Source organism: Heptranchias perlo, chromosome 2, assembly GCF_035084215.1.
Source record: "Heptranchias perlo isolate sHepPer1 chromosome 2, sHepPer1.hap1, whole genome shotgun sequence".
Taxonomy (NCBI): Eukaryota; Metazoa; Chordata; class Chondrichthyes; order Hexanchiformes; family Hexanchidae; genus Heptranchias; species Heptranchias perlo.
The window spans coordinates 118,811,016-118,823,278 of record NC_090326.1 but is presented as its reverse complement, the minus strand read 5'-3'; the positions used below and the strand labels follow the sequence as shown (position 1 = coordinate 118,823,278).

General features: G+C 42.5%; 1 protein-coding gene across 3 annotated transcripts in view; it reads left to right on the top strand.

The window, feature by feature from the left end:
- The window catches only part of akap9 (A kinase (PRKA) anchor protein 9), a 248,150-nt gene that overhangs the window by 82,351 nt on the left and 153,536 nt on the right, over positions 1 to 12,263 (top strand). For all 3 annotated transcript variants that reach the window (XM_068006479.1, XM_068006470.1, XM_068006463.1), the window contains exons 18-22: positions 1,136 to 1,600; positions 3,215 to 3,379; positions 8,161 to 8,301; positions 8,798 to 8,910; positions 10,976 to 11,199. In XM_068006479.1, coding sequence (XP_067862580.1) covers positions 1,136 to 1,600; positions 3,215 to 3,379; positions 8,161 to 8,301; positions 8,798 to 8,910; positions 10,976 to 11,199 — 1,108 coding nt within the window. The remainder of the gene's footprint in view (positions 1 to 1,135; positions 1,601 to 3,214; positions 3,380 to 8,160; positions 8,302 to 8,797; positions 8,911 to 10,975; positions 11,200 to 12,263) is intronic.

Genomic DNA, 12,263 nt, shown 5'->3' with positions numbered 1-12,263 from the left:
GATGTGGCGTGAGTTAGGGGGGTTGGATTTAAGTAAGACATTAGTTCTCACTACCATCTATCTGTATATCTCCTCTTTTCTTTCTCACCCCCTCTATCTCCTTTGTTCTCTGCTACCCCCTTCATCTTTCTCTCCCCTGCCCCCATAGCTCACTACACTCGCCCCTCCTTAGCTCTCCTCTCCTGCCGTCCGTGTCTCCCCCCCCCCCCCCAACTTTTCTTGAACAGGGGTGTAACATTTGCAATTCTCCAGTCCTCTGGCACCACCCCCGTATCCACGGATGTTTGGAAGATTATGGCCAGTACCTCCACAATTTCCACCCTTCCTTCCCTCAGCAACCTAGGATGCATCCCATCCAGACCGGGTGACTTATCTACTTCAAGTACCTCTTTATCAATTTTTAGCCCATCCAGTATATCTCAACTATATCTTCCTTTACTGAGACTCTGGCAGCATCTTCTTCCTTGGTAAAGACAGATACAAAGTACTCATTTAGTACCTCAGCCATCCCCTCTGCCTCCATGAGTAGATCTCCTTTATGGTCCCTAATCTGCCCTGCCCCCTCCTCTTGCTACCTGTTTACTGTTTAATGCCTATAGAAGACTTTTGGATTCCATTTTATGTTAGCTGCCAGCCTGTTCTCATACTCTGTCTTTGTCCTTTTTATTTCTTTTTTCACTTTCCCTCTGAACTTTCTATATTCTGCCTGGTTCTCACTTCTGTTACCAACCTGACATCTGTCATACGCCCCTTTTTTCCATTTCATCTTACTCACTTTTGTCATCCAGGGAGCTCTGGCTTTAGTTGCCCTACCTTTCTGCTTCGTGGGAATGTACCTAGACTGTTATCTATTAAAATGTCTTTGTTGCCACACACTTTCCCCTTGCCTCCAAGAAAAAAATCCTTGTCATGGGTTTGAGTTTAGTGACAACAATACAGTCACAGTTATTGTCTGAAAGAACAATTAGCTGATGCTTCACTGCTTTAGACTTTTATTGACACCGTACTGCTAAAATGATTGCTGTTAAATTATATAAACTTTAAAATGATTTAAAGTTTGACATCAGTATACTTTTAAATTTACTTTTTAGTCTAATATACAAAAGTTTTCTTTTACATTTTGACATTTTTGTAGGTAATCGTACAGATGTCTGTACAGTTTGCTCAGCAGACTGAGATGGCTAGGATGACGAGGGACCTACAAGAAGAGCCTAGTGCATGTAAACTAAGTGATGAAGAATGGGAGAAAGAATTAGAACAAAGGTTGGGTACTCTAAAACAAGATCTTCAGTTTCAGTTTGATGTAAACAGAAAAAAATTAGAAAAACTGTTTTCAGAAGAAAAAGAGGAGCTTCAGAGAATGCTGAAACAGAAGAATGCTGAAATTCTAACTCTTCAAAGGCAATTGCAAAATTACAAGATTGAATCTAAATTGGGAACATACGATGCGGCGTCAGAAGCTGCATTGCAGGAGGAATTTTTGAAAGCTGACCAGGAACTGTTCAGAGACCCTCATGCTAAAGATAATTCCAGTCTGAAAGAAATGAGCTTTGAGCGTAAAATAGAAGTCACTGAATTAGAGAGACAAGAAGTTGCACAGGTGAGTTCCCACTTCTCTGGTAGAAATAATTAAAACCTGGAAGCAGTTGCTTTTAAGCACTTCCATGTATGTTATAGCACAGGTCAGAACAGATCCAGTACCCTGTATTTATCAGGAAAGGCTGAACAGGCTGGAGCACTTTTCTCCAGAAAAGAGACGACTGAGGGGTGACCTCATTGAGGTCTTTAAGATAATGAAAGGGTTTGATAGGCTGGACGCAGAGAAAATCTTTCCACGTGTGGGGGAGTCCAAAACTAGAGGTCATAAATATAAAGAAGCGCTAATAAATCCAATAGGGAATTCAGGAGAAACGTCTTTACCCAAACCACTGTCAAAGAGTGGTAAGAATGTGGAATGTGCTACCACAAGGTGTAGTTGAGGAAAATAGCATGGATGCATTTAAGGGGAAGCTAGATAAGCACATGAGGGAGACAGGAATAGAAAGGTATGCTGATATGGTTAGATGAAGTGTGGAGCATAAATACCAGCATAGACCAGTTGGGCCAAATGGCCTGTTTCTGTGCAGTAGTTTCAATGTAAAGTACCTTAACCCCAACTTCAGAAGATGTTGCACCAGATACTGCAAAAGTTTCAAATTTTCTAAAATATTCCTCCCTTGCATTTGGGCAATATTTTAGAACATTGTCCAGTGAGAATAGCTTATTATATAACTTGTGCTTGTGTGAACCTCTGAGTAGATTTACATATGTTCACATGCTACATCTTTCATTGATAATCCTGGTATCATCACTTTTTTAATGAGTGAGTAATTTGTTTCTGTTTTTAAGATTCTTGTGCAACTGATTTTTAAAAATAAAAACATGTCACGTATGGTTTCTTTGCTGTAAGCAGTATATCCATTACGATTATGGAAGATTCATTGTTGTTTGTTTTCAGAAAGCAGTCAGATTAACTCAGTGTTTCACTTTAATGGATAATGGGCATAATATTTTTTAATGGTATTGACGTGCTTTCATCTCAGGGCTAAATAATCATAAATCAAAATCATGAATATCCTTGTAACAAATTAGGAGGGCCCTCTGAAATTATAATTTTAAACCATACCTATGTATTTCCAATTCTTTTTGGGGAAAAAAAAGATAAATTCAATATTTTTAAAAACTTGCCTACATTAAATATTTGAGTTTTTAGGCCATAGAAAGACAGTTCTGCAATCTTAACACTTTTTACAAAATGAAACGTAAAAGGACAGCTCGCTAGAATGTTGCCATAATAAGGTGCTTTCTTTCAGTGCTTGACTTAATGAAGAAGTTGGAAATGATGTGGTTTGCAAGTAATGTCCCCCTTTTAATCGATTGGAGTGCCTTTGCACTTCAGATATGAGTGTAAGAATGGCTGCAATCATCCTGAATACTTCAGACGGCATTTAAATAGTTTTTCTTTAAAATATATACTTTAGAAAGTATGTAAGGATGAAAAAGCTAAGTTAAACACTGGGTATGAAGAATATATTCAAAAATAGTATTTATTAAAAAGAGAAATTGCAGTAGAATGGCAGTATATTATAATGTGACTTTCAAATAGAATCATATACTTTACAACACAGAAAATAAATTGCAGCTTCATCTCTGTGTGTGTGTGTGTGTGTACCAGGAGAGACTAGAAGACATGAGGCAGGAGCTTGTTCGACAGGATCAGGAGCATCAGCAATCAGTAGAAGCTTTACGACAGTTCCATACACAGCAGCTGGAGCGACTACAGGAAGAGCAGGAGCAATTGTTGGCTGAGGTAGAAAAACTCAAGGGACAACTTGCGGAGGTGAGAATAATTTAACATAACATCAGCCTAATGTCGGTGCTGGGGAAACTTCGAGACAGTAATCTGGGACAAAATTAATTGGCCCTTGTAAAAGTATGGGCTAATAAATGAAAGTCAGCACAGATTTGTTAAAGGAAAATTGTGTTTGACTAACTTGATTGAGTTCTTTGAAGTAATGGAGAGGGTTGATGAGGGTAGTGCGGTTGATGTGTATATGGACTTTCAAAAGGCATTTGATAAAGTACCACGTAATGACAAGTTAGCAAAATTAAAGCCCATGGGATTAAAGGAACAGTGGCAGCATGGAATCAAAATCCCCGCTGAAGTACTAAAATACGGTGGAGAGGCACTCTTGACACGAATACACAACCTTATCACCCTTGTCTGGAAGGAACAGAGCATGCCGGGAGATCTCAGACGCCGTAATTGTGACCATCTTCAAGAAAGGAGATAGGTCCGACTGCGGAAATTACAGAGGAATTTCCCTACTGTCCGCCACGGGAAAGGTCATCGCAAGAATCCTCCTCAATCGCCTCCTTCCAGTGGCCGAAGAGCTCCCCGCTGAGTCTCAATGTGGCTTCCGCCCATCATGAGGCACAATGGACATGATCTTTAGCGTGCGACAAGTCCAGGAAAAGTGCAGGGAGCAGCATCAACCTCTCTACATGGCCTTCTTCGATCTCGCAAAGACCTTCGACTCTGTCAACCGATTGTGGAACATCTTCCTCAAATTCGGCTGCCCGCAGAAATTCGTCACCATTCTCTGCCTGCTCCACGATGACATGCAAGCCGTGATCCTCACCAACGGATCCACCACAGACCCAATACGAGTGCAAACTGGGGTCAAGCAGAGCTGCGTCATCGCACCAATGCTCTTCTCCATCTTCCTCGCTGCAACACTCCACCCTATCACCATGTAGCTTCCCACCAGAGCGGAGCTAACCTACAGGACAAGCGGGAAACTGTTCAATCTTCGATGCCTCCAGGCCAGAACCAAGACCACCCCAACTTCTGTCATCGAGCTGCAGTACCAGACGACGCCTGTGTGTGCGCACACTGAGGCCGAGCTACAAACCATCGTCGACGCATTCACGGAGGCGTATGAGAGAATGGGCCTCAGGCTAAACATCCAGTAAACAAAGGTCCTCTACCAGCCCGGTCCTGCCACAAAACACTGTCCCCCAACCATCAAGATCTACGGTGAGCCTCTGGACAGCGTGGATCATTTCCCATACCTCAGGAGCCTCCTCTCGGTGTGAGCAGAAATTCAACATCGACTCCAATGTGCCAGTGTAGCCTTCGGACACCTGAGGAACAGAGTGTTCGGAGACCGAGACCTCAAATCCAGCACTAAGCTCATGGTCCACAGAGCAGCCGTGGTCCCCGCCCTCCTGTACGCATCAGAAACATGGATAATGTACAGCAGAAATCTCAAATCCCTGGAGAGATATCACCAACGTTGCCTCCGCAAAATCCTGCAAATCCACTGGCAGGATCAGCGTGCCAACATGTGTGCTCTCTCCCAGGCTAACATCCCCAGTATCGAGACACTGGTCATGCTCAACCAGCTGCGATGGGCGGGCCACATTGTCCGCCTGCTCGACACAAGATTCCCTAAACAAGTGCCCTACCCCAAGCTCCGCAATGGCAAGTGATCACTAGGAGGGCAGAGGAAACGTTATAAGGACACTCTCAAAGCCTCCCTAAAAAAAAATGCAACATCCCCACCGACACGTGGGAATCGCTTGCCCTAGAACGCCCAAGCTGCAGAAGAAGCGTCCGTGAAGGCGCCAATCACGAGCGTCACCGTGTGGAGCACATGGAGGCCAAGCGTAAGCAGCAGAAAGAGCGCGCAGAATCCAGACGTCTCACCCACCCGCCTTATTAAACACTACCTGCCCCACCTGTGGCAGAGTCTGCGGCTCCAGGATTGGACTATTCAGCCACCGCAGAACCCACCCTCCCAGAGTGGAAGCAAGTCATCCTCGACCCTGAGGGACTGCCAAAGAAGGACAAAATTGGCTAAGGGACAGAAAGCAGAGAGTAGTGGTGAACAGTTGTTTTTCAGACTGGAGGGAAGTACATAGTGGTGTTCCCCAGAGGTCAGTATTAGGACCACTGCTCTTTTTGATATATATTATACTTGGGTATAGAGAGTATAATTTCAAAGTTTGCAGATGACATGAAACTCGGAAATGTAATAAACAATGTTGAAGATAGTAACAGACTTCAGGAGGACATAGACAGACTGGTGAAATGGACAGACACAGAGAAGTGTGAAGTGATGCATTTTGATAGGAAGAATGAGGTGAGGCAATATAAACTAAATGGTACAATTTTAAAGGGGGTGCAGGAACAGAGACACTTGGGGGTGCATGTGCACAAGTTTTTGAAGGTGGCAGAACAAGTTGAGAAGGTTGTTAAAAAAGCACAATGGATCCTGGGCTTTATTAATAGAGGCATAGAGTACAAAAGCAAGGAAGTTATGCGAAACACTGGTTAGTTCCCAGCTGGAGTATTGTGTTCAATTCTGGGCACCACACTTTAGGAAGGATGTCAAGGCCTTAGAGGGTGCAAAAGAGATTTACTAGAATGGTATCAGTTACGTGGATAGACTAGAGAATCTGGGGTGGTTTTCCTTGAGCAGAGAAGATTAACGGGCGATTTGATACAGGTGTTCAAAATCAATCTGTCTCTAGCCCTTTGCAGACTTTTGTGTTCTCCGTACAGCTTACTTTCCCACCTAGCTTTGTTTCGTCAGCAAATGTGGATACATTGCACTTGGTCCCTTTATCTAAGTCATTAATATAGATTATAAAAAGCTGAGGCCCAAGCACTGATCCTTGTGGCATCCCACTGGTTACAGCCTGCCAACCTGAAAATGACCCATTTATTCCTACTCTGTTTTCTGTCCATTAATCAATCCTCTATCCGTGCTAATATATTACCCCAACCCCACAAGCTTTTATCTTGTGTAACAACCTTTTGTGTGGCATCTTATCAAATGCCTTTTGAAAATCCAAATATACTACTACCACTGGTTCTCCTTATCTACCCTGCTAGTTACATCCTCAAAATACTCTAATAGATTTGTCAAACACGATTTCCCTTTCATAAAACCATGTTGACTCTGCCTAATCATATTATGATTTTCTAAGTGCCCCGTTACCATGTCCTTAATAATAGATTCCCGATTACAGGCCTATAGTTCCCTGTTTTCTCTTTCCCTCCTTTCTTGAATAGCGGTGTTACACTTGCTACCTTCCATCCACTGGGACTGTTCTAGAATCTAGGGAATTCTGGAAGATCAAAACCAGTGCATCGACTATCTCTGCATCCACCTCTTTTCAAACCCTAGGCTGTAGGCCATCTGGTCCAGGGGATTTGCCGGCTTTTAGTCCCATTAATTTGTCCAGTGCTTTTCCTTACTAATATTAATTACTCTAAATTCCACCCTCTCATTAGACCCTTGGTTCCTCACTATTTCTGGTATGTTTTTTGTGTCTTCGACTCATGATGCAGTCTTCTCTAGTGGGGGGATCAAACACCAATTAGGTGAATGCTTTGCTGAATATTTTCACTCTATCTACAAGCATGATCCTGACCTTCCTACAGATCACCCTTCAATTTCCCTTCCCGTTCTTGTCTGACCTTTGTCTTTAGCCTCCTGCATGGCTCCAACTACACTCAGCTCAAACTTCAAGAGCCACACCGCATCATTCTCAAGGTGTTCTTTCAGCCCTATGGTCTGAACATTTTTTTTCACTGGTTTCTCCAATTCACATTCCGCAGAACTGCTTACATCTTGGAATTGTTTCACGTATGTTTTATCTTCATAATGACTTTTCACAGCATGATTTAGATGACTTATGTTTCATCCAGCATTTTCACTTCTTTCCAGCTTTAAAACAAAATCTTTTTACAGGACATTGAATCCACCTCTAGCAATGGGCTCCTCACAGATTTCTACTATCACACAGATTTCTACTATCACACAGATTCCTACAATTATTTGGATTATGTTTGTTCCCACCCTCAGTACTGTAAAGACTCCACTCTTAGTTTCTCTGTTTCTGTTGTATCTGCTCTGAATACTCCATGTTGCATATCAGAGGTTCTAAATTGTCTTTTTCCTCAGCTGAGGTTTTCTCTTGTCTGTGGTTAATAGGGGCTTGACTTCATTCATCTCACTTCCAAAGATTCCACTGTCACAATCCCACTTTTCTCTCCCCTCTCACCGTGACATCAGAGTCTCTCTCATACTCGCCTTCCATGCTAAGGGCCTCTGTGATTCCAGTGTACCAAGCACCTTTTTCATTTTCCTCTCTGTAGGGACAGTTCCCTCTACAACACTTTTGTTCATTCTACTGTTATGCCAACTTTTAACTAACCCTCCCATGACACTTTCCTGCAGGACCCATAGCATATGCAGCGGCTGTCCATTTTCCCTTTTCAGTGCCTGAAACTCTAAGTGTACAATGGCAATTGACCTATACTTTCCCCAAACTGGACAAAAGCTCTGTATCTGAAAAGCTAACTTGGATTTTCTCTTTCAGATGCTGAAGGACCTGCTATGTATTTCTAAAATGTGCCCTTTTGTTTCCCTTTTAACCCTATATATGGTATTGAACCAACAAAATTCATACTAGATCAGTATAGTTATACATTAGAATGTTGCTTTAATGTGTTGCACGTTATTTTATAAATGAACTTTTTAAAATTTTGTGCCAATTTGATAAACAATGGGAAAGATTTTTTTAAAGTTTATTTTTTAACTACAGAACGGTCCTGTTTGTAATGAGAAACTGGTATCAGAAAATGAAAGAATGTTTGTAGAACTGGAAAAACTTAAATGTCTTCATGCAACTGGAAAGGAAAGACTCTCTCAGGAAACGCTCAACAGCAGTACACAGACAGAGACGGTAAATTGAACTTGTACCTCTTCATCCATTCATGCAGTTCTGATGTCCAAATTTTAAATTTTTTCTGCAATTAAATTCTGATTTTATATTTTATAGTTGACAAATCATTATAATATTTGTGGGACTGTTGCATTTATTGGTTCCAACAGGTATAGGTGTGGCATCGTTTACAGCATTAATAGATGAAGCCTTGTGTTGTCATAGCAGCATACAAGAGGGACCTGTATGCTGTTTGTTTTGGCAGGCCAAATGTAATGCACAGATCTTAAATTGGAAAACTAAATTGAAAATAATTGCCTAAAAACAGTGTTGTTCTGGTGCTAGTTTTCAGCATACCTTGGAACTGATAAATTGACCATTATGTAAAATTGCATTTGGCCTAAGGTCTGAGCTTTGTGTTAAATGAAGCTATGAATTTGGGAAAGAAAGACTTAAAAGTAAAATGACAGGATTTTTGTCATTCGTTAACTTTCTACCAATCCGCAACTTGGCACAGAGTGAAACAGAAGACCAGCATAAATCCCTAGAGCAGTCTGGTGACCCCAAGAGCATACCATCAAATGAAGAAAAATCTGAAGCAGCAAGTGAAAGTGTCCTCACAAAAGAAAGGTTAGCATGGTGCAGCAATTTGCTTTTCAAGTTTGAATACTTAATATTGAAAACATGAATTAACTGAGTGCTGTATGTAATTCCCTTTCCTGAGTTTGATTTTAAAGTTGAATGTGCAAGACCGTGATTTTAAAAACTGATTATCTAATTTATTAATATGTGCTTATAGAAAGTGTAATTATGCAATGATTTGAGTGGCATTTTAAGTGCATTTGCCAGTGCAATGTGTAAAAAATATATACTATGAAATACAGCACTAGCAGGGACTTTGACTTACCTAAGCCACATCCCTCCCTCTTGGCGACCAAGAGGGTCCGAGGGTCCCCCTGCCGTAGCCCGGAAATCGCATCTTTAGTTTATCTCCTATCTCTCCTCATGCACCCTCCGCGCTCATCAACTCGATGGGGCCCACCTTATTCCCGCTAAACTGCTGACCACCCAACTTTCCTTCATGGTCTCCATGCTAGCTGCTGCTGTAAACAGTTCCCTCCCCTTGGATACTGCCCCTTTCAAATCTGCCATCATCAGCCCCCTCCTCAAAAAATCCACCCTTGACCCCTCTGTCCTTGCAAACTACCGCCCCATCTCCAATCTCCTTTTCTTCTCCAAAATCCTTGAACGTGTTGTTGCCTCCCAAATTCATGCCTATCTTTCCTGCAACTCCATGCTTGAACCCCTTCAATCAGGTTTTCACCCCTGCCACAGCACTAAAATGGCTCTAATCAAAGGCACAAATTATATTGTATGTGACTGTGACCGTGATGCACCATCCCTTCTCTTCCTTCTTGACCTGTCTGCAGCCTTTGACATGGTTAACCAGACCACCCTCCTCTAACGCCTCTTCTCCGTTATCCAGTTGAGTGGGACAGTCCCGCCTGGTTCCACTCTTGCCTATCTAGTCGTAGCCAGAGAATCTTCTACAATGGCTTCTCTTCCCGCCCCACACTGTTACCTCTGGAGTCCCCCAAGGTTCTAACCTTGGCCCAGTTCTTTTTCTCATCTATATGCTGCCCCTCAACGACATCATCCAAAAACACAACATGGCAACATCCGGCTCTACCTCACCACTACATCTCTCAACCCCTCCATTTCCTCTGTGTTACCAAACGGCTTATCCAGCATTCAGTCCTAATGAGCCGAAATTTCCTCCAATTAAATATTGGGAAGACTGAAGCTATTGTGTTCAGTCCCCGCCGCAAACTCTGTTCCCTAGCCACCGATTCCATCCCCGTACCTGGCCGCTGGCTCAGGCTGAACCAGACTGTTGGCAACCTTGGTGTCCTGTTTGACCTTGTGCTGAGCTTCTGACCCCATATCCTTTCCATCACCTCTATGATATTACCTGTCTCCGCCCCTGCCTCAGACCATCTGCTACTAAAACCCTCATCCATGCTTTTGTTATCTCCAAGCTTGACTATTCCAATGCTCTCTTGACCGGTCTCCCATCTTACACCCTCCATAAACGTGAGCTCATCCAAAATTCTGCTGCCTGTATCCTAACTCGCACCAAGTCATGTTCACCCATCACCTCTCTGCCTGCTGACCCACGTTGGCCCCCGGTCCAACAACGGCTTGATTTTAAAATTCTCATCCCTGTATTCAAACCCCTCCATGGCCTTGCACCTTCCTATCTCTCTAACCCCCTACAGCCCTCCGAGAACTCTGTGTTCCTGCAACTCTGGCCTCATGTGCACCCCGTACTTCCTTCTCCCACCATTGGTGGCCGTCTAGGCCCTAAGGTCTGGAATTCCTTCCCTAAACTCTCAGCATCTCTACCCCTCTCCTTTAAGATGCTTCTTAAAACCTATGTATTTGACCAAGCTTTTGGTCACCCTGTCTTAGTGCTTACTTCTTTGGCTCAGTGTCGATTGTTGTCTGATTATGCTCCCATGAAGTGCCTCGGGGCACTTTACAATTTTAAAGGCACTATATAAATACAAGTTATATTTAAATTTAGTTTAAATAATCAGGTACAATGTTGTATAATAATTGTTAGTTCATTCTTGGTATAATTGTTAATCTACTTTAAAATACTCGTGTGCTAATATTTTATCCACTTGTGTAGAAATAATTTCCAAAAGGCCAATGACCGACTCTTGAAAGTGTTGTCAGAAGTGGTTAAGACAACGGCGGCCGCAGAAGAAACTATAAATAGGCATGTTTCAGCCTTCCTAGAGAGATCAGTCAAGAGACAGCCTCCTCTGAGAACATCTTTGTGGGAACAAGATGCACAAGAGTCCATTGAGCCACTGAAGCCTTTCACATTCCAGAGCCAGGGAGCTGGAGAAGGTATGTCTACTTTGACATTGCTAAATTACTAATATCATCAAATGTGACTAACTCATTGATGGCTGATATGGGTCAAATATGACGTATAATTGAACATTGGAATGAGCAACAAGATATTTTTTTAAATGTGTGTGTGTATGTATATATATATATATCTATCTATCTATCTTCCCTCCTCTCACAATTGTCCTTTGCTCAAATGTTGACCTAGTCTATAAATATTGGGAGGGATTTCATGCGTGGCAGGGAATATCATTGCTCAGCTCAATCCTCTCCTCACTGGACAGACTGACACACTTGAACTCTTCAGCTGGTGTTGCTGTTTATCAATCAGGAACCTAAACATCTTTTTTTTTCACCTGCCTCTGTCTGAGGGGTAAGCTTAGATGGTAATTTTTAGATGGAGATTGAAATTCATTCAAAGAATGAAGAAGATAAGTAATTTAGAATTATTCCTCATTTGTTGCACTTGCAGATGCAAACAAGAACATGATAAAATAGTTCAGAATTCAGAGGCAGGAGTGCTGAGAACATGCATCTTCAGACTGGCTTGGAGCACCACAGTACCAAAGTGGACAATCCCTAAGGGATTGTTGTACCTTTTTCTCATTCTAAGTCTCACTCACACACCAAATGCTTCAGACACAAAAGCCCTATAATATCAACCCGATGGCAACTCCAGCTGAGATCAATCAACTCAAACCAGGGATTGAAGCTGGGACTTTAAAGCTCTGTATAATCCATTTGTACGTTGGGCAAAGTGGAGAGGTATAAAGAGAGAGTTCCAGAGTATGGGGCTAAGATGGCTAAAGGCTCTCCCACTGAAGGTGGAGTGGCAACTTGGTGTGGGGAGGGGACTGCAAAAAAGGAGCCTGATGTGCAGGTAGAGCTAAAGGAAGGTTGATGCCATGGATGGATTTGTAGATATGGATTTTGAATTCAATGCATTGGCTACCCGTCTCCCAATCATAAGGTCAGTACCAAATGTCAGCCTAAAATATGTCTCGAGCCTGTAGTAGGAGTTGAAAACAAAACCTTCTGTCTGACGCAAGTGCTACCAGCTC